The sequence below is a fragment of the Dendrobates tinctorius genome, unplaced genomic scaffold (assembly GCF_039654945.1).
Source record: "Dendrobates tinctorius isolate UK_male_01 unplaced genomic scaffold, ASM3965494v1 ptg000184l, whole genome shotgun sequence".
NCBI classification, from domain to species: Eukaryota; Metazoa; Chordata; class Amphibia; order Anura; family Dendrobatidae; genus Dendrobates; species Dendrobates tinctorius.
In genome coordinates this window covers 13,624,988-13,648,615 of record NW_027361851.1, presented here as the reverse complement: position 1 = coordinate 13,648,615, position 23,628 = coordinate 13,624,988, and the positions used below count along the sequence as shown (strand labels likewise).

At 42.5% G+C, this 23,628-nt stretch overlaps 1 protein-coding gene across 1 annotated transcript in view; it reads right to left on the bottom strand.

Annotated features, from left to right (window-relative positions):
- The window catches only part of U2AF2 (U2 small nuclear RNA auxiliary factor 2), a 129,060-nt gene that overhangs the window by 69,924 nt on the left and 35,508 nt on the right, over positions 1-23,628 (bottom strand). Inside the window, exons 4-6 of the mRNA XM_073552114.1 lie at positions 7,768-7,919; positions 6,850-6,966; positions 6,600-6,738 (exon numbers count right to left, since the gene is read on the bottom strand). Coding sequence (XP_073408215.1) covers positions 6,600-6,738; positions 6,850-6,966; positions 7,768-7,919 — 408 coding nt within the window. The remainder of the gene's footprint in view (positions 1-6,599; positions 6,739-6,849; positions 6,967-7,767; positions 7,920-23,628) is intronic.

The window sequence follows — 23,628 nt, the reverse complement described above, 5'->3', positions numbered from 1 at the left end:
AAACAGGGGAGAATAGAAGCCCTTCCCCTGCTGCTGAACAGGCACCTCCACCAGAACACTTTTCTGCAGTAAGACCAACACTTCCACCTTTAGGTCCTGCCGTTCCTTCAGAGACCTGGGAGATGAGATCTTGAAGCTGTGCATGGGAGTGGACTTGAACTCGTTTTAGCCCCGATTTTATTATACTGAGGATCCCAGTGTTGGCTGAGATTTCTTCACAGGCAGGTTGGAAGTGGGACAACCTTCCTCCTACCCGGGGAAGCCCGTCACTTAGAGGGCTTTTGGTTACCTGCCGAGGGACCCGCAAACATGAAACCCATGTTCCTTCATTTTTGTGTCCTTCTGTATGCCTTGTTCCCCAAGAGGTTTGTTCCAGTTATATTTCCTCCTACAGCTTATAAGCCATAAAGTTCTGAGGGCTGCGTTGGATAGCTTCGCAGACCTGGCTGCTAACCTGACAATCTGCCGAGGCGTCAGCCAGGAAGGCAGCTGCTCCCTGCATCAGTAGAAGGTCTGCCAAGATCTTCTCCCTAAGGGTGTTACTGAGCTGGTCCTCAAGCTGCTGTAGCCATACCATCATAGACCTGGCAGTGCAGGTTGCCGCTATTGCCGGCTTTAATGACCCTGTTGATTTCCACGTTTGTTTCAGGAAAACCTCTGCCTTCTTATCCAAGGGGTCCTTAAGAGCTCCTAGGTCCTCAAAGGGCAACATTGATTTTTTTAACTGACTTAGCAAAAGCCACGTCAATTTTAGGAGTTTCCTCCCATATGCCTGCCTCATCTTCGTTAAATGGATATCTCCTCTTCGACAAAGATGGCAGTGGACCCCTTCTTCGGCCTCTTTTCCATTCTCTACTAATTAGCATCTTGATCTATTCATTCACTGGAAAAAAAAAAAAAAAAAAAAAAAAAAAAGAGTGCCTTTTCCTCTGCTCCAAGCCGCCCAACATAATGGACTGCTCTAGTGGTCTTGGGATCAGCTATGCTCATAGTCGACCTGATTGCCCTAACCAGCCTGTCCGTGTCCTTGGCTGGAAAACAAGCTCGACCCCCCATTTCATGTCATTATGAGAGGACGAAGAAAAGGAGGAACCAGAGAAATCCAAATTCTCCCCTTTAAATGTTGCTGATCTCTCTGACTCAGATGACTGTAGTCCTGACTTTTCCTCCTCTCTGTCACATTAGGTGATTTAATGACTCCTGGACTTCAGACCTAATTATGGCCTTCAGGTCCATAGCAAACACAGGGGTTTCCTCTGTTGTATGCAATCAGGACAGAGTCACTTACTACGCTGCTCAAAAAAATAAAGGGAACACTTAAACAACAGAATATAACTCCAAGTAAATCAATCTTCTGTGAAATCAAACTGTCCACTTAGGAAGCAACACCGTTTGACAATCAATTTCACATGCTGTTGTGCAAATGGAATAGACAACAGATGGAAATTATTGACAATTATCAAAACACCCGCAATAAAGGAGTGGTTCTGCATGTGGGGACCACAGACCACATCTCAGTACCAAAGCTTTCTGGCTGATGTTTAGGTCAATTTTGAATGTTGGTTGTGTTTTCACACTCGTGGTAGCATGAGACGGACTCTACAACCCACACAAGTGGCTCAGGTAATGCAGCTCATCCAGGATGGCACATCAATGTGAACTGAGGCAAGAATGTTTGCTGTGTCTGTCAGCGGTTTCTAACCTTTTTGTGCAGACACATGAACATTTGTGACCTACTGGAGGTCATTTTGCAGGGCTCTGGCAGTGCTCCTCCTGTTCCTCCTTGCACAAAGGCAGAGGTAGTGGTCTTGCTGCTGAGTTGTTGCCCTCCTACAGCCCCCTCCATGTCTCTTGGTGTACTGGCCTGTCTTCTGGTAGCACCTCCAGCCTCTGGACACTACGATGACAAGACACAGGAAACCTTCTTGCCACAGCTCGCATTGATGTGTCATCCTGAATGAGCTGCACTAACTGAGCCACTTGTGTGGGTCTCATGAGTCCGTCGTGTGGGTCTCATGAGTCCGTCTCATGCTACCACGAGTGTGAAAGCACAACCAACATTCAAAAGTGACCAAAACATCAGCCAGAAAGCATTGGTACTGAGATGTGGCCTGTGGTCCCCACCTGCAGAACCACTACTTTATTGAGGGTGTCTTGATAATTGCCAATAATTTCCATCTGTTGTCTATTCCATTTGCACAACAGCATGTGAAATTGATTGTCAAACGGTGTTGCTTCCTAAGTGGACAGTTTGATTTCAGACGTTTGATTTACTTGGAGTCATAATTCTGTTTAAGTGTTCCCTTTATTTTATTGAGCAGTCTATATGTGCAGGGTAAACTTCTCCTGCACAGAGAATACTTTATTATTCTGTATCAAGGGCCTTTCCTAGTAAAAAAATACACAGAAAAAGGGGGGCCTGTTTCAAAATGATGCACTTTCACATAGATCACTCACCATTCAGCTGATCAATATACGGTACCAGAGATGGAGGAAGAGTCGGTTCAGAAGAACGTCTCCCCATGGAGGTGGGCTTGTGACCTGCCTTGCTCTTCAGGCTGGTCTTGGTGCTTGTCCAACTGTCACTATTGTGTCTCTAGCGATGCTGTAATAGCTCCTGTGTCGGCTGCTGTGGTGGCGGCCACTGCTGCTGTCCATCCATATTAAGACTGATGCAGAAAGTGGCACCATAACCCTGGGCACATTACCATTCATACCGGGAAGGCCCATGTCACCTCCATCTGGCCCCATGCATCCGGCCTTTGAATCCAGCAAGCTGTGGGGCAGGGAGCCTCAGCAGTCTTGTGCACACACAGTCCTGGATGGCCGCTGTAGATTCTGGCGTGCTACGTCACCGGGACGTGCCAGATACCCGCCCCACAACCGCAGACCCGGGAAGCCTTGCTTTCCAGCGCACTCGTCACCAGGACCTGCCAGCATCATACCAGCACACCCAGAACATGCGCAGACTCTGAAGAGAAACCCGCGCAACTCACCGGAGCACTCCCACAATCCCAGCGCACGCAGTCCCGGCACCTCGTGTCAGCCAGGGACTTTGTTCCAAGAGGTCTCTACCTGCACAGCGTTGCACCGACCTCCCGGACGGTATTACCTCACCCTCCGGAAGGCATCCAGTCCTGGACACCCTCCTGAGGAAGTCAAGTACCGCTTTCTTTCAGGTTCCCACAAGGACAGGAAACCAAACTGATGCGGAGGAGAGGTACTTACCTATTTATTCAGTTGGTTTCCTGTCCTTGATGGGCGAATACCCTCTCTCAGGTGGTGCTGTCATGGGAGAAGGGAAAAAATATATTACACAGCTTTGTAAGGCAGTAACCATATGCAAGGGTTGCTATGTGTCCCCCAGGATGCGCACAGTAGCATATTAAGGCCGCGGGAGTGCATTGCAGTCACAGGCACAGCTGTGATTGCAATTCAAAATAAAAGAGTGTTGGTCTTTGGGCAAGTTATTTGTCCAAAGCAGAATGAAGAAAACCTGTTCTGGGCTTTTATTGTTGAAACTGACTACAGGATGGTAGTGGGACGGTCCATTTACGTCCCCGGGCCGGGTTTTCCATATAGCCTACAGACAGGTTCTTTGTATATATATATATAAAAAAAAAACCCTGCAACAGAGGGTTGGGGTGTCAGTCTAGTTTTGCAAATTGGCAGAGCAGAAGGCTCTACCATAGCTTCAGCCTGTGTGAAGCAACAAGGAGCCAAAAGGGCATGGCACCCCTCAGCATACACGGCGGTAGGGTCGCCCACGGTAACCGGTCCTTGTTACGGACCATCTTGTTTCCCGGCTGTGATCCCGAGAATCCTATTTACTTTGTTTTGTGAGTACACTGTCTTAATAAGAGACTTTAGTTTTAACTTTCCTGGGTCATTGCCTGTGTCACACTGCATCAACCCCGCTGCACTACAGCTTCTACTATCCTTTGCAAGGTTAAAGACGTTAACTAAGCTAATCATTTCATTTTTTATTCATTAATCTTGCCATTATGTGCTAGTAAATGCATCCATACCCTTAGTATAGTAATATACAGGTGCTTTTCACAAAATTAGATCAAAAAGTTAATTTTTTTTTATCAAAGCAACCTGGACTTCCATAACACCTCAGAAGTGCCACAGGCTGATAGCCTTCATGCCGCGCCGCATTGATGCAAAAGGAGCCTCGACCAAGTATTAAGTACATTTACTGAACATTTGAGTAGGCCAAAATTTCAGATTTTAAAATAACTTTTCACGCTGGTGTTATAAAATATTCTAATTTAGTGAAAAGACTTTTCATTGGCTGAAAGCCATAATCAACATTAAAATCATAACATTGAACTAGATCACTGTTTGTAATGACTATATAATGAGTTTCACTTTTTGTATTGAAGGACTGAAATAAATGAACTTTTTGGTGATATTCTAATTTTGTGAGAATCATCTGTATACCTTTATCATGCAGATAAGCATCACTTGGCATCTGCCAGCTGCAGCTCTGATGTTTACATCTATCACTTTTTTTCACCAGGTTTACTGTGTTCTAATACTACAAGTTCCATCATGCAATGCAGTGGGCTGTGAGCCAGCACTCATCACGCCCCCTCCATTCTCCACCCAAACTCCTCCCTCCTTTTACCCTCATTACATGCATCTTCTGTTTGTTATGCAAATTTCAGCCAGAATTTTCTAAAAAGTAGCCTTACAGATTAGATTAGGGTTGTGCCCTTTGCTCTGGAAATGCAGATCACAGCACTTCACTAGCAATGGTGTCAGGCCCTGCTGAATCACACTGTCTGGCAGGTTGCCTGAAGCAGACTAATTGTGCCTTCTGGAGGCATGCTCAGGCAATCCAAAAAGGTCTACATCCACCACAAGGAGCACAGTGACAACTTCCTTTCATTTCATAAGATTTTTATGCAGGAAAAAGGGAGGCATCAGAGAAAACAGAGGGAAGAAGAATCTCCATAACAATCCAGTACCATGTGAGCCCTGCTGAGATGGACTCAAAAGCTATACATCTAGTACACGTTACAAGAGGTATTGTTTCGAAAAGCTATGATATATAACAGGAGGTTGAAAAACTCAATGGTTACCTCCTAGACTGGCAAAGTTTAAGCAATGCGTCCCCAGCGGACCATTGACAAGTAATGTAATTTCATGAAGACACTTAAACAAGGGCCACTGGTTGAAGCTTTCAATGTTTCTCAAAAAGAAACAGCCCAAACTGCAGATGATCAGCCATCGTGTGACACTGATTGCCAGGGGACATATCGCTGTGATTAGAAAAAACAGCACTCATCTAAGAGGCAAGACTAGAGTTTATATATTATGATGCACCCTCATGCTAGGAAACAATATCACTGCACATACCACTAGCCAATGTTTTTAAAACATTTACAAATATGGCAGGCAGCCGTTGCGTTCTGAATAATTATTTTTATGGACAAAATCTTCAAATTATTAGATTGTGCTGCATAAAATGGTTTTTAACCTAGGAAAATCACATTTGGAAAACCCAAATTCCAGTTTAAGACCAAAAAGATGATGAGATCACAACTGAAAGTAAAAGGCGAATCAATTCAATTGAAAACAAATCAGAACAGACCTTCAAAACAAGATAAACCAAGCCTATGGCATTTAAGATTGCTGCCTAAAGTTGCTTTTTTGAAACTAAACAAAGTGATCATGACATTTAGCCATGAACGATTGTTAGGTCATCAATATCAAATCAGTAAGGGTACAGCATCCCAGTCAAATCCGCTTTCTCAAGCTCCGAGGGTTGTATGGAAATACAGTTAACAGAGCTGCGGGGTACTACTGAACAGAGCAGACCTGCCTACAAATGAAGTCATCAAGTCGGTGGGAATACTCAGCAACCCCACAATCAGCAGAAGGCCGGGGTCACACTTGCGAGTGTGATTCTATCAACTTGCACCAATACCTGGCCACTTGCATGTATTTCTATGTAGCCGCACACTCCGGTCCCGAGTGTCGGCAGCAGTGCCAGGTATTGATGCGAGAGACTTGCGCATGTTTCTCGCATCACATTCGCAAGTGTGATCCCGGCCAAATTCTGATATATACATAATTATTAATTTATATAGCACCATTGGTTCCATGGTGCTGTACATGAGAAGGGCTTCCATACGAATTACAGAGATCACTTACAGTAAACAAACTAACAATCACAGACTGATATAGAGGGGAGAGAGGACCCTGCCCTTTCGAGCTTACATGCTACAGGATGGTGGGGAAGGAGACAGTAGGTTGGGGGTGTAGCTGTACATAGTTCCACACATTGTTTGGTAAACACTGCAATTACTTTCCCTTTCAAGTGAATAGAAGATAAACTTGAGCAGCTGCTAATTGCACTAATTGAACTGCAGCATACATCACTTGTGTTCGGCCTTTTCAACAGCAGATTTCAACTCACCAGTGAGGGTGCTGGATGTGGGACTTCCACTGATCTCATTACCTCAGATAACTTGCTTTACAGACAGATACGCTTTTTTTTTTTTTTTTTTTTTAATTATTTATGATAAGTACACAACTATATATTTAAAAAAAAAGTTTTAGCGCAAATAAGAAAATTGAAGGTTTACCTGGAACATACACAGATGGGTTTTCAGACATGCCAGGCAAAGGCTGGTAATCATGTGGGCGGCGAATCTTTAATGACTGCCCTTGAAAAATAATTCCATCAAAAGCCATAGCCTGTGTTGTCTCATCAACAGAACGGAACTGAAAAAACAAATAGTGGTTGCAATATAAATCAGTATGCTTGTTAAAGGATAGCAAAGTTATCAAAGGATTACAAAATAAAGCAGTTACCTACACTGAATTTTCACTAACCTCTAAAAAGGCAAAATTTTTATCCTGGTTTATCTGGACTGCAAGTACAGGATTTCCGGGAGCCTGTGTCAATCCACCAAGGCGCATCTGGGCATTGAAAAAATCCATCATTGCTTCCTGTGAAAGGAGATAAAAAAGAAGAAAAAGAAGGCTTGATGTACCTGTTACTAGTAAAAAAAGAGCATTTGTAAGATCTAGAATGTCCTACTTGCCTTTCATGATGGTAGCAAACTTATTTTGCTACGAAGGGATTTCAGCCCCACAATTTTCACTTTAAAAAGAAATGGAAACAACTCTTTGATCTTGTTTTTTTTCAAATGGAAAGGGTTTTATTCAAAGTTTGCTTAACAAAAAGTTTACAAAGACCAATTACTAATTTCTGTAAACACCAAACTACCCGCAGTATAATTTGGTCAAACTTTGAAACAGGCAATACATACAGTTTGCAGGGCCAGGGGGACTTCTTTCCTTTGTCTAAAACTGTTACCATTTCCAGAAGTAAAAAAAAGGAAACACTGAAATCCATACTTTAAAAAATTGTGTGCCTAGCAATAAATATTGTTCGCAAGTGGATTTGGATGGATAAATTTATATTTTCAAACCTACCTGTGAAAAGTTTATTCCAGATTAGCACATTCTTAGTGAATACTTTGCAGCACCATGTGTTACATTTTGCAAAACACAGGTGGCAACACAAACCAGATAAAGCCTAAAAAGCCTGGATACCTTAAGAATTTAAAGACTGAAGGCAAAAAAAATAAAAATTATGACGGGAAAAAAAACCCCAAACAAATATAACTATGGTGCAAGTTTACATATTGAAATTTACATATAAGGAAAGGCCTCCTTATCAAACAAAAAGGAGGACCAGAGAGAAAAATGTAGAATCTTTATCATGTATATAAGAAACCTTAGTACCTCAGTAATGCCAAAGGGAATATTTCCAACATAAAGACGACGGGCCTGTCTTGTCATCTGACTACCCACAACAGGCACTGGTGTTGGAGTAACAGCTAGACCATCAGGTGTCATGGTTGGAAGTAGCGCTGTAGCCGGAATTTGACCAGCAGCTGTTGAAACAAAAATCAAGAAATGCAGCTTGAATGTGAGGGATCAAATACTTATATATCCATTATAAGAATCCCTGAAGGACCAGTGAATTTTTAATTTTAGTGCTGTTCTTTCCTCACCTTCTACCAAAAGCCATTCATTTATCCGTTAATACAGCCTTATTTATGGCTATCTTTTTGGTTATGGACACTTTGTGGTTTTATATTCATGCTATGTGTGGTAATAATGACCTGGCAATGAGTCTTTAATAACTCTGGAACGCATCAACGGATCCCACTGATTCGGAGACTGTTTTTTCATGACATATTTGCAACACTGGTAACATTTGTTCGATAAGACTTGTGTTTATTGAAGAGAGAAAAAAAAAAAAGGAAATTTGGCGAAAATTTTGAAAACGTTGCAATTTTCAAACTTAATTTTTATGGCTTTAAACCAGAGATATGTCACAAAATAGTTAATAACATTTCTCAAATGTCTACTTTACATCAGCACAATTCTTACATTCGTACATCCACAGCGTCCAACCCACAGCGGCCAGATGTTACAGCATAGTGGAGGGGATTTTATGATATCCCATCTCTACTGTGCGTGCAAACACGAAGGTGGCAGACCTGCATATACACACGTCTTTATAGACCGCAGCATGTCAATTTATCATGTGGAGACGCTCAGTCGCCACAAGACAAATATCGCAGCCCAATGTATAGGATGCCGTGATTCCGCATGGCTCAATTAATATATACAGAATCACCGCACGTACAAAAGCCGACAGCAACAGATAATACCTCAAATTGACACCACTTTAAAAACTCCACCCCTTAAGGTACTCAAAACCATATTCAAGATGGAATGTGGAAGGGGGAAAAAAAAAAAATGAATGAACATTTTAACTTTTTTCACAAACGTTTTATGACCCTTTTTTTATTTTCACAATAACAGGAGAAAATGGACCCCGAAATATGTTGTGCAATTTCTCCGGAGTACACCAATACCCCCACATGTGGGAAAAAACCCACTGTTTAGGCACACAGCAGGGCTCAGAAGGGAAGGACCACCATTTGACTTTTTGAATGCAAAATTGGCTGGAATCAAGAGCGGACTCCATGTTGTGTTTGGAGAGCCCCTGATGTGCCTAAACAGTGGAAATCCCCCACAAGTAACCCCATTTTGGAGACTAGACCACTTGTGGAATGTATTAGACGTGCGGTGAGCATCTTGAACCCCCAGGTGCTTTACAGAAGTTTATAACGTTGAACTGTGAAAATAAAAATAAATAAAAAAAACATAATACCCCTTATGTGGTCAAAAACTACTTTTGAGGCACAGTGCAAAGCTCAGAAGTGAAGAAGAGCCATATTGGAGTTCAGGTTTTGCTGGAATGGTTTCAGGGTGCCACGTCACACTGGTAAAGCCCAAGGTGCCAGAACAGCAGAAAAACCACATACATGACCTCATTTTACAAACTACACCGCTCAATGTAATCATCTAGGGATGCAGTGTTCATCCACCAATGGTATAAAATACTGTGAGGCACAAGTGGTGTCAATTCACCACATGTGCCTCACAGAATTTTATCCCATTGGGCGGTGAAGAATAATTACATTTTCACCACTAAAAAGTTGTTTTAGCTCTTAGATAAATTAAAAGCTTGGGGCAAATAGGAAAACAAACTCTGTTGAATGTAAAAATTTCTCAGTGCAGATTTTGCTGTTACAGCTTGTGATTGCTAGGATTCACTGGGAGAGCCTATGAGGTGCCAGAACAGCAGAATTCCCCATAAGTGACCACATTTTACAAACGTCTATAGACCTCTTCATGAATTACTCTAAGGGTGCACTGATCATACTGACACCACAGGTCTGTCAGTTTTATACCATTGGGTGGTGCAGAAAAAATATTTACATTTTAACCACAAAAAAAAGAATATTCCTGAGCAGAAACGCACACCATTTGCCGGAAAAACGCATGCGGTTTTTGACGCGTTTGTCAAGCGTTTTAACATGCGTTTTTGCAATACAAGTGTATGTATGCGGAAACCAACGCGATTCCGCAAAATCAATTAACATGCTGCGTTTACCGCTAAGCAATTCTGCAGCGGTAAAAAAACGCACCATTAGCACAACATGTGCAGAATCAATAACATGGAATGATTATCTTAAGCGTTTCTGCGGCAGAATCACGCGGTTTAAAATTGCCGCGGAAACGCTTAAAAAAACGCAACGTGGGCACACAGCCTTAGCCCCAGATATCTCATTTTCACAAGGGGAAATGGGTAACAATGGCACCAAAATTTGTCCCACAACTTCTACTGAATGTAAAAATGCCCCCTACATGTGGCTGTACAGTACTGCTTAGTCATACGGCGAGACGCTAGAGGGACGGAGCGCTATTTGCCTCCTGGAGCACAGATTTTCTTAGAATAGTACGTGGACTCCATATACAGAGCCCCTAAGTGCTAGAAGAGCAGAATTCCCCATCATGATTGTTTTAAGTTTATACTCCCAGATCCTTCTGTCTTCGCAGGATAATACAATTTTCACTCTCCTTATCTATGAACGTTCCAATATTTACGTTTAACCCTGTCCCATAACGATAGTTCTGCTTCACGTCACTTGTCTCAAAATCTATTGCATTATTTCTGTGTCCTGTTGTACATAGATATGACTTCAGATTTTGTGGTATTCTATGCCTGAGTAGTCTTGAAAGTTTGCAATTTGTTACCTTTTAATGACAAAATTAAATTTTTTTCAGTATTACAGCCAAAAGTTATAAAGACCTGTGAAACATTTGTGGATTTAAAATGCTCAACAAACCCCTAGAAGAATACAAGTGGTTTGCTTTCTAAAATTGGGTCACTGGGAGAGGGTTCTGCAGTTTTGTTACTTCAGGCACTTTGCAAACGAGACCTTTCCGAAATCTGCCCAGCCAAAATTTCTTCCATTCCAAGTGTGCAGTGCACCAAAACAGCAGCTTTTCTTTACAATACATGGGATATGGCCACTTTCGGGAGATTTTGCATAATACATTTTAGGGTCATTTTTCTCTTACTCACTACAAAAATGAAACATTTGAGGCTAAAGCAATATTTTAAAATTTTTCAATGCACTTTTTCTCAATTCCTGTGTAGCACCTGAAGATTGAGCACTTTTTTGTACTACAGTTTAGAATTTTAGGGGTACGGTACTTAACCCCTACAACATTTAATATCCATAAATAATATATATACGGTATATAATATCTATCATAGAAAAGAAGGACTTCCAGGCCAATTAAGTATATATGCACATCGTGGCGATCCCATCTCGCTCACTGCCCTGCAGTTTAACCTGCTAAATGCTGCAATCATTGATCGCAGCATTTACAAGATAGGGAGCGTGCTCCCTCTAACCTCCGATCAGCACCCACACAACATCTCAAGAGCCGATAGTTGCCATGGGCACCTGAGGAAGTCAAGACGGCATTCTGGGTCACCAATCTACGGCAAGCCCCTTAGATTGGTGCAGAGCACGGCTTGTGTCAGCGCAGCACTGACATTTATAAAGCATTGCAATGGTAGTGCAACTGTATAACAGCAATCAGACTGCTGAAAGTCCCATACGAAGTAAAAAACAAAATTAAAAAATAAATTAATATATTATACCCATAAATAAGTATGGGTACGAAAAACAAAAAAGCATACACTGTTATCGCAGCATCTGGAAAGACCCGACCTATACCTTTTGTTAAAAAGGGGGGAAAAAAAAAAAAAAGGTGCTTTTTCATCATACCGTGGAACAAAATATGATCACAAACACGAATGAAAATAAAAATGGTATACCTGAAAACGTCATCTTGTCCTGCAACAAATCAAGATGCCATACAGCTAGAGTTGAGCGACTTTGGTCGGATCGAGTTTCATGAAACAAAATTTGTTTCAGATGAAACAAACATCTCCATCAGTGGAAAAATAACTCATAATACAGCGATGCAAAAATATATTTTTTCTTTGAAGCCATGTTCACACAGTTTGTCTTCAGTGATTTTTATGCAAATTATCAGCTGCGTTTTACAGTACCAGTAAAGTATGAGATTTCAGAAATCTCACACAGATACTTTTTTTTTTTACTTGTGCGCTGCATGTTTTATTGAACAGAACATGTCACTCAGCGTTTAAATATTGAAAGTAATGGGTAGTGAAAAACTGCTGAAAATTTGCACAAAAAAAAAAGGCAGGTATAAGGTTTTGTAGCATTTTTTGTGCCAAAACCTGATTAAATTGGAGGTTTTGTTTTTGCACTAAACTCTCAGCATGCATACAAAACAAATGTACCATGGCAAAAACACAGGAAAAAAAATGCACAAGAACTACAGCAAAAACTGCATTATTGCAGCAGCTTTTTTTTCCTGCCAAGAGATCAGATTTTGCTGCAGAAAAAAAACGCTGAAAAAACACCCGTGTGAGCATAGCCTAGAAGAGTTTTTATAATGTAAAAAAGCCAAAAAAAAGAAAGTGTGGCATTGCTTTAATTGTGCTAACCCGAAGAATAAAGCTGCCTTATCAATTTTACCACAAGTAGAATGGCAAAAAAAAAAAAAAAATCCCCATTTGCTGGTTTTTGTTCATTCTGCCTCCCAAAAATCAGAATAGAAAGATTAAAAAACGTTGTGACCGACCCTGGTACCAACAAAAACACAAACTAACTCTGCAAAAAAACAAGCCCTCACCCAACTGTCGGCAGAAATATGGAAAATTCATGGCTCTTTTAGTGTGTGACAGCAGCTAAACATAAAAAACAGTATAAATCTGTAAGGCTGAGTGCAGATGTACTTTTTTGCCCTGCGGATTATTCCGTGCAGAATGGAAGAAATCCGCAGGTCAAATGACCTGCATTTTTCCTGCGGATTTCTTCCATTTTTCATGCGGTTTTCCACTGCAGTTTTCCCCCTGCGGACTTGGAGACAGGGGAGATGGAAAACCGCAGCGTCTGCACAGCGTTTTTTTTCCATTGATTTTAATGCTACTGTACATCACAATACGGATATGCAACGTTTCTGTGCGGTAAAATCCGCTGAGGATGGGCTGGATATCCGCATCGTGTGCACACAGCCTAATAGCATCAGCACGAAGAACAAAACTGTCTAATCACTTATGCCGCACAGTGAACGGCATAAAAAATAAAACCAATTCACATGCTGTTGGATTTTTTCAGCCTGCCTCCCAAAGTTCGCAGTAAGGCTCGGCACACATTTATCCTCCTGTGCTCTGCACTGAGCGCTTACATCCGCTTACATCGGGGTTTCCTTGTAACTCTCAGAAATAAGTGATTTAAACTGAACCCTGGACTTAAGATTACCTATGAGGCAGATGGAAGCACTTTGGATGCAGTCTGACCTGTGATATGGTGGTGTCCGTCATTTTAGGTTTGCATAAAAGTGACGTCGGCCACAGTTTTGTGCACTTCTGAAAAGAACATTGCTGAAAAGAGGCTAGACAGAGTCCAGAGTAGCTCTGCTGCCTCATTATTGTGAATGGATCCATCAGGGGTTTCATCTGTCACGTCACATGGAGATTTAGATGCAAACTCCAAAATAAGTGGTCAGCGTAGAGCACCAGATAAATGTGATGTCAAACATTATGTAAAATGTTCCCAATAAAAGCTTCAACTGAATCGACAAAAAATCAAGTCCTCACTCAGGTCCATCATCTGTTAATGGAAATATAGGGGGCTTCCATCTTACTGGTAGCACAAAGGCTCTGGAAAAGCTAAGGCTAAGTGCACACGTTGAAGAAAATTTCTGCACAAAAACCTGAATGCCTTCCCAGAAACCGCACCTATTTTTCCGCGGCGGTTTGTGTGCGTTTTTTGCGCGGTTTTGATGCGTTTTTTACCGCAGCGGTTTCTAAAAGCATGGGAGAAGCCTAAACCGCAGAAAAAAAACGCAAAATTAATGTGCATGCTACAGTCCACAATTCAATAAGATAACGGACATTGTCAAAAAATATTTACCTATTTTACACAATGATAATAAACTTGGTCAAATTCTGGACAATACCCAGATACGATACATAGCCAGGAAAGCTCCTGCTTTGAGCGATATCTTATCCCCTAGTCTTTTTATCAGTAATAGGAGAACTAAAAATAATACTTGGTTGTCATATAAAGGCTTTTCCAAATGTGGACATCATCCCTGTAAAGTCTGCAATTATGTGGTTAAAACCAGCAGATTCACTTCTAGTGTTACTGGCATATCATACCCTATTCAGTCTCACATAAATTGTAATTCAGAAGGAGTAATATATGTTATTGAATGCGTTTTTTGTAACCTACAATATGTAGGCTGCACAATAGGACCTCTTAAAAAGAGAATTAGGAAACACTTATCAGAAGCTACTAGTAGCAATTATAATATTTCAGCAGTTTCTTATCATTGTAAAACTGTTCATGGAGGTAAAACTGATAGTCTCAAAATTATAGCAATAGAGAAAGTCTATAGATCTACTAGGGGAGGTGATTTCAGGAGAAAATTATTAAATCGTGAATCCTTTTGGATTTTTAAATTAAATACAAGAGTACCATTAGGTCTGAACAAACGACTTGATTTAATATTGCAATTAGATTGATATTTTCTTCTGTATATTTACATTCTACTTAGTCCTATTCAATTCTGGTTATTCTGATAATTTTTGTGATTGTTATTATATTCTTATGATATCTTTTTATTAGGTTTTTTTTTTTTTTTTTTTTCCTGTTTTTCCGACTAGTTTTTGTTTCAGCTCCACATTAGGCTGAATGTTTGCAAGAGTTAACTGGTAGGGATACTCCCTATTTTCATTAATTCTTTTGTCCAACACCTGTGATTTACTAGTTTTTGTACTATTTGTAGTCGTCAGTATTGGTCTAGTGTGAACCATGAGTAAGACCCTCTAGGTCGAAACGCGTTGGTTGGAGACCACCAGAGACCCCATCTGCCTGTATGTCCTTATCCACACTTTTTCTGTTCGATTTTAAGAATTTACAATAAATGATGTATTTTTAACTGAAGTCCAGCGCTGGAGATTCCATCCTTTATTTTGCTATGAGGCAGATGGAAGCACTTTGGATGCAGTCTGACCTGTGATATGGTGGTGTCCGTCATTTTAGGTTTGCATAAAAGTGACGTCGGCCACAGTTTTGTGCACTTCTGAAAAGAACATTGCTGAAAAGAGGCTAGACAGAGTCCAGAGTAGCTCTGCTGCCTCATTATTGTGAATGGATCCATCAGGGGTTTCATCTGTCACGTCACATGGAGATTTAGATGCAAACTCCAAAATAAGTGGTCAGCGTAGAGCACCAGATAAATGTGATGTCAAACATTATGTAAAATGTTCCCAATAAAAGCTTCAACTGAATCGACAAAAAATCAAGTCCTCACTCAGGTCCATCATCTGTTAATGGAAATATAGGGGGCTTCCATCTTACTGGTAGCACAAAGGCTCTGGAAAAGCTAAGGCTAAGTGCACACGTTGAAGAAAATTTCTGCACAAAAACCTGAATGCCTTCCCAGAAACCGCACCTATTTTTCCGCGGCGGTTTGTGTGCGTTTTTTGCGCGGTTTTGATGCGTTTTTTACCGCAGCGGTTTCTAAAAGCATGGGAGAAGCCTAAACCGCAGAAAAAAAACGCAAAATTAATGTGCATGCTGCGGTTTTTACCGCGATGCGGTTTTTTCGCGGTAAAAAACGCATCAATGTGCACAAAAAGTGCAAAATGCATAGAAATGACTGTGCATCTTATTTTTAGCAGTTTTATAGCGGTTTTATAGTGAAAACCGCGGTAAAAACCGCTAAAAAAACGCTGTGTGTGAACACAGCCTAAATGGCTCCTCACTTCCTGAAAGTAATTCAAATTCTCCACTCCCAAATTCAAATGCCCCCCTCCACCTCCCTGCGGAGCCCCAGTGTGCCTACACATTTAGAGCCCACATGTTTGGCATTTCTGTAGTGATGAGAGCCCACCTAATTTACAGGTGCCTGACTCCAGAAGCATGAGCTGGGAATAATGTACTGGTGACTGAAATGTACTGGTCACTACAGCGCAGTTTGCCATTTTCACTCAGCAACATCCACTGCTACCCATTTCTGAAAAACACCCAAGGAGTCAAAAGGGGCTCTTTATATGGAATCCGCAAACTAGTCTAGGAAAATCTGCACTTCAGGAGGCAAATAGTGCTCTGTTTTCTCCAGAGTCACACTGTAGGGCAAAGTAGTACTGTACAGCCACATATGACGTATTACCACGTTCAGCAGAAATTGTGGGACAAATTCTGGTGCCATTGCTACCCATTTTCCCTTGTGAAAATGTAAAACTTGGGACCAACACACAATCTTGGTGGTAAATATGTAAATTTTTCCCTAACTGCCCTAATGGTATAAAAGTCTGTGTCACATTTGTGGTGTCAATATAATGACTGCACTCCTAGATGAATTCATTGAGAGGTTTAATTGGTAAAATTGGGTCACTTATTTGTGGGGGGGGGGGGGGTTCTGCTGTTCTGGCACCTCAGGGGCTTTGTCAATGTAAAATGGCACCCTCAAACAAGTGCAACAAAATCTGCACGGTAATATGGCGCTACTTCCCTTCTGATCTTTGCACTGTGCCTCAAAAGTAGTTTTTCGACCACATATGGGGTACCGGTGAACTCAGGAGAAATTGCACAACAAATTTTGGGGTCCATTTTCTCCTTCTGCCCATGTGAAAATACAAAATATGGAGCTAAAAAGAATTTGGAAAAATGTGATTTTTTTATTTTCACAGCTCAACGTTATAATCATCTGTGAAGCACCTGGGGGGTTCAAGGTGCTCAATACATATCTAGATAAGTTCCCTAAGGGGTCTAATTTCTAAAATGGTGTCATTTGTTTGGGGTTTCCACTGTTTAGGCACATCAGGGGCTCTCCAAAAGAAGACATGGTGTATGCTAATTATGCCATTAAATTTTACATTGAAAAAAACCCCACATATGGGGTTATCGGCATGCTCAGGAGAAATGGCACAAAAAAGGTATGGTCCCACTTTCTCCTGTTATCCCTGCAAAAGTAAAAAAAAAAAAAAAAAAAAAAAAAAAAATAGGTCTAAAAGAAAATTTTGCGAAAAAAAGTAAATGTTTATTTTTTTCCTTTCACATTCCAAAAATTTTTTGTGAAGAACCTAAGGGGTTAATTAACTTCTTGAATGTGGTTTTGAGTACCTTGAGGGGTGCAGCTTTTAGAATGGTGTCACTTTTGGGTATTTCTATCCTATAGGCCCCTCAAAGTCATTTCGACCCTTATAACTGCCTAACAAAAAAAAAAATCTGTTTCCAAAATTGTGCTGATGTAAAGTAGACATGTGGAAAATGTTTTCCTCTCTCACCCATGACGGCACCACGGAGAGAGGGGATCCGCCCTTCAGGGACATGAATCTACAGATAAAAAGGCGGTACCTCTCCTCCGCCTTCAGATGGGTTCCTGTCCCTGACGGGTGACCCGCAGTACGGCGGTACCTGCGTGAGAGCCCATTCCACAAGGGCGATGGCGACCTCATGGGCTGAAAGATCAGAGGTATCGATAGAACAAATCTGTAAGGCGGCCACCTGGTCATCACTTTCCACCTTTTTTAGACACTATCGATTAGATCTAGCCTCTACGTCTGACCTGACCTTCGGGAGAAAGGTCCTTCAGGCGGTGGTCCCTCCCTAAGCTACCAATCTCGAATTCTCTCCGTGGTGCCGTCATGGGTGAGAGAGAACAACTTAGTTACTCACCGATAATGGTGTTTCTCGGAACCCATGACAGCACCCACTTATCCCCCCCACCTTCACGAGTGTGGTGAGCACATTTTACTGTTAGTAGAGTGTTTCCGTTTAGGCACGGTGCTTCTTGATAAGAAATATTATAATGTTGTGTATATATTTCTGTTGCTTAACTAACCTGGAGACCCTCTGATGCTCTGTAACCAACTGAAGGCAGAGGAGAGGTACCGCCCTTTTTATCTGTAGGTTCCTGTCGCTGAAGGGCGGATCCCCTCTCTCCGTGGTGCTGTCATGGGTTCCGAGAAACACCGTTATCGGTGAGTAACTAAAGCTAATTTATTAACTACTAGCTGAAGAGCCTGGCGTTGCCCGGGCATAGTAACTAACTGTAGTTATAACAAATTATAATGTTTTTATGTGCAATATAATTATTTCACAACATATATTCAACACTACAGATTTGCAACACAAATTAAGTAAATCGATTACCCCAGTATGGATAGTATTTTTTTTGTTGCCGTTACGCTGTCCCCCGCCTGTGGTGACCCCTCCAACCCTGGTCACCGCCACTGGTGACCCCTCCAACCTTGGCTCCTGTGGTGTCCCCTCCAATCCTGGCCCCTGCCTGCAGTGACCCCTCCAACCCTGGACCATGCCTGTTACATATACTCAGCTTTATATCATATAAACAGATATATACATATACATAATACACACACTCACAGCGACAATGTAAATCTCTCACACATACATATGCACACATACACATGCACACATACACACACTCCACTTTCCCTCACAGCCTTTATTACAGCTCAGGCATATTATGGGGTCAGCCATTACCGTGGTGAGTGAAGATGTTGATTCCGGCGTAACATGCTAGATTAAAGTGGCCTAGGCCAGATTATACCCCGGTATAACGGGGCAGCACATGAGGGGGGGATGAGCAAAGACAGTGACTGGGGCCTCAGGCAGCACACAGGGGACCCAAGCAGCGCACAGGGCCCTAGGCAGCATACGGGGGGCAGAGACAGCGAATGGGGTCCCAGGCAGCATACAAGGGCCCCTATCTACAGCAGCTGGGGCATATTCTGACCAGGAGGGGTCTGGCCTAAGCAAACTTATACCCTGGGGTATAGTTTGGCCTAGGCCATAATATACCCGGGGTATAATCTGGCCTAGGCCATTTTAACTCTGGTATACAACATATTTCTTTGATACTAGAATATTTAAGATATTATTTGGTGTACAATTCTTTTATTCTATATTTCATATTTATTTATTTTGTACATTTTAGTATATTCATCAGGTGTGTCCTATGGTTACCACTTTAACCCCGGGTATACTCTGGGCGGGGGGGGGGAGGGTGTTAATCTGGCCTGTTACACTGGCCCCCTCAGGGTTGTTCCTGCTGATGGTCTCCCTCCTCTGCCCCCCACCCCTGGCTTCGGTCCCGGGGTGACTCCCTAGCCTGGTCCCGGTCCACTCAGTGTCTCACCTTCGACACGGTCTACTTGCCGGCCCATCCCCGGCCTCACGCTAGCTGCTCATTCGCCGCCCCCTCTGCAGCAACTGCAGGGATGGCCAGAGATAAGCTGGTCATATGACATCCACAGCCAGTGGCTTTGGCAATGTACCCTACACCCAAACAGCACCCCATCTCGGTGGAGCCTCTCCTCCGCAGCCCCTCTTCCAGCACAGGCCAGGTTGCGGCCTGTGGGACCCTGGATTCATGAGCTATGCAGAGTGGGCGTGACTTGATACATATATATTATATATATATACACACACACACGCTGCCCGGGCATAGTAACTAACTATGGTTAGTTATAACAAATTATAATGATTATCTCTATCTATATATAAAGCTGAGTGTACAGCCCCGCCCACTCCGCATAGCCACATTCACTATAATATCCCACATCATCCAGTCAGCCAGAGCCACCGGACTACTACGCCTAATATCCCACATCGTCCCGTCAGCCAGAGCCACCGGACTACTACCCCTCATCTCGTCAGTCAGAGCCACCAGACAACTACCACTAATATCCCATATCATCCCGTCACGGACGCCGGACTACAACGCCTAACATCCCACATCGTCCCGTCAGCCGGAGCCACCGGACTACTACGCCTAATATCCCACATCGTCCCATCAGCCAGAGCCACCGGACTACTACCACTAATATCCCACATCATCCCGTCAGCCAGAGCAACCGGACTACTCCCCCTAATATCCTATATCATCCCGTCAGCCAAAGCTAGCGGACTACTACCACTAATATCCCACATCATTCCGTCAGCCAGAGTCACCAGACTACTACCCCTGGGGTCAGGACCGGAGCGCTGAGTGGAAAGGTCCTAACTTCCATACCGGGGATCCCTTTAAGAGAGGCCTGGGGTCAGAACCAGAGAGCTGAGTGAATTTGCCCCGACTTCCATACCAATGATCCCTTTAACAGAAGCCTGGGGGGAGAATCAGAGCACTGAGGGATTTACCCCAACTTCCATACCGGTGATACCTTTAAGAGAGGCCTGGGGTCAGTACCAAAGCGAAGAGTGGATTTGCCCTCACTTCCATACCAGGGATCCCTTTAAGAGAGACTGGGATCAGAACCAGAGCGCTGGGTGGATTTGCCCTAACTTCCATTCCAATGATCCCTTTAATAGACCCTAGGGTCAGAACCACAGAGCTGAGTGGAACGGTCCTAACTTCCATACCAGGGATCCCTTTAAGAGGGAAGATGTGTCTACGGGATGGAGGATGTGTGATGGGGATATGGGCAGGGAAGGGGGATTCATTTCTGTCATGTGCTCTCTGCTCCTTTCAGTGGGGCAGACAATGGCTGGGAGCTTATGTTCCCGAAGATGCCAATTTCTCCCACCATGTCAGTGTCTGCTGAGCTGTTGTCAAGTGGAAAAACTTGCTCATAGCAACCAATCACAGCTCAGCTACTTTTAACCAGCTCTGGTGAAGTGAGAGATGCTTAGTGAATGGTTGCAAGGAAAACAGTTGCTCATAGCAACCAATCAAAGCTCAGCTTCTTTTGAACAGCTCTGGTAAAATGAAAGATGTTTTATGATTGGTTGGTGATACACACACACACACACACACACACATACATACACACACATATATATATAGAGATATAATATACACACACACATACATATAGATTTTGTGTGATATGACCGATTTAAGAGCATAAAAATTAAAATTAGAAAATTGCTAAAGTTTTGCCAAATTTCTGGGGGGTTTTTTTCACACATAAATGCAAGTCATATCAAAGAAATTTTACCACTATTATGAAGTACAATATTTCACATTCTCAGAATTACCAGGATCCGTTGAAGCGTTCCAGAGTTATTACCTCAGAAAGTAACAGTGGTCAAAATTCTAAAAAATTGTGCCTGGTCAGGAAGGTGAAAATATGCTTTAGGGCAAAGGGGTTAAGATAAAAATTGACTATCAATACATACATACACACACTATATTTATATTTTAGCCATTTTCTATCACATGATACCAATGCAGGGGATTCTTAGTAGTGGAGTCAGACTGAATAAAATGGACTCCCAAAACAATATATTTGGTAATATATTTGGTAAAGTAGTTAAATGTAGTATGTGCTGAATATTTTTTTTCATAATAATAATTTGGCAAAGTTATGAAATGTCCTATAAATGTCTGTTCTATTGCTGATCTAAGATGATCTTTTAGTAGTGAAGATCCTCCTCTACAGATCAGGGGGAAAAGGGACTGGGAAGGAATACCTGCACTCATCTCAGAACTGCTAGCGTGAACAGGAAAACATGATTAAAGAAAATACTTCTTACAGAATATCTAAGCTTTCAGTAAACTGTGCATAAATCAATAGTCCAGTGCATGTTCGCTCTGTATGCTTTGTGTTTTAGTTTGCTTTTCATCTGAGCTCATGTTTAGAAAGGTTTGCTTTTCTGATGACTTCTATACACTGAAAACAGTTTTTCCCCTTATATTCTATCATCTCCAATTTGTAAATACAGAAACAGGATTGACAAGGATATAGATTAGATAGGTACACATCAGGCAAGTTTAATTTTGAAATATATTTGGATGACATGGAGCAGGCAAAGAATTGCATCTGGCATAAAAAGATTAAACTCCCATAGCAAACAGACTGGCCATAATAAAAACAAGACTGCGCATGAGGGAATTCCTTTATACCCTGAAATTGTGAGAAATGTTGCCCGTGTGGTTACCGCTTTGCCACCAACCCTAGTGTAGAGAGGTTGTTCTCTAGCCTTCAAATAATTATAAAAGAAGGATCTGGTGGAAGCCATACTCAGAAAAAAATTCATAGCTATGCAGTACGTTTTCTGTTGAAAACTCCCCCCCCACTGACGGCATAGTGTATTGCATATTTAAAATATAAGTTTTTGTGTTCTTAAGTTGTGTTTCAATAAATATATTTTATGTACAATCTAAATAGCTTGATTATCTATATAATCAGCGACAGGGGCACTGCGCAGTCCGGAATTCGAAGGACGCACGCCACCGCTACCGTCGGGAGATCAGCGGCGCTAGCAGCTGATCTCCCGGGAGGGGGAGCGGGGGTGTCACAGATCATTCTTACCTCCCCTGGTGCGGTTTCTGCAGCCCCCGCTTCTCCATGGTCTCCCTTCCTGCCTTCAGCGGTCACGTGGTACCGCTCATTAAACTCATGAATATGCGCATATTCATGAGTGTAATGAGCGGTATCACGTGACCGCTGAAGGCAGGGAGGGAGACCATGGAGAAACGGGGCTGCAGAGACCACGCCAGAAGGGGTAGGTATAGCGATATTCACCTGTCCCGGGTCCATCGCTGCTCACTCACCGCTGTCTGCTGCGTCCTCTGTCTGTGACGTTTAGCCAGCAGAGGGCGTGGTGACGTGGCTAGTGCGCGCCGTGCCCTCTGCTGCCTGAACGTCACTGACAGACGTCGTGGCAGACAGCAGTGAGCAGCGATGGACCGGGGGAGAGGTGAATATCTCAGGTGCCAGGTCCTGAGCAGGAGAGGAGAGTATGGCATTTTTTTTGCAGCAGCAGCAGCAGCATATGGGGGCATATTCTATGGGGCAACATATGGGGCATATTCTATGGGATGTGAATTGGCCATATTCTAGAATACCCGATGCGTTAGAATCGGGCCACCATCTAGTTGTATCATAAAGGTGATGAAAAGCCTGATGTTACCACTTTACTACAGTAAATTTATCACTTAAGCAAGAGCGATGTATGAGAGAGTCGAGTCAAGGAAATTGAGGAATCTGAGTGGGAGGTGTTTGGTTTAACGACTCCACAGCCCTATAACCCTTTTCATTTTTTGGTTGCTGTAGCATGACGATAGGGCATGGAAGCCACTGTTTGATTTCCAGCTGTCATAACCACCCACCAAGCACCCATATAGTACAGCGAGGCAGCTGAGCTTATGGAGCCATGAAACTCGTAAGCCAAACTCATGCGTTTTATTACTTTGACAGCAGCATAAGATGTGTTCAACTGCCGATAAGTGATCGCGTTGATTCTCAGTTACAACAGGAACAAGACTGATTGAGAAGGACATGTCAATCTTTTCCAATTGAAGAACTCTCATACACAGTATGGAGTATGACGGTGGGCAGGTCTCATCACATGTGTGAGGGGAAAGAGGGAAGGGAGATCGGCTCACCAAGTGCAGTAAAAATATTAACTCTATAAATGAAGCAGTGAATAGACTCCAAACCGACTTCTGGGCAGGAACAGCAGGAGGAAATAAATTCCAGCATCCACAAAAGGTAAAGATATTAAAACATGACTTAATCTTTCTGACCTGGACACTCACATTGTCAGGACTAAGGACCTGTGAGCCTGAAACACGTAGACTTGTGTCCACCTTCACAGCTTTATTTTACTTTGTTTTTCGATCTTAGATATTTTTAATGTCGCTATTAGAAGA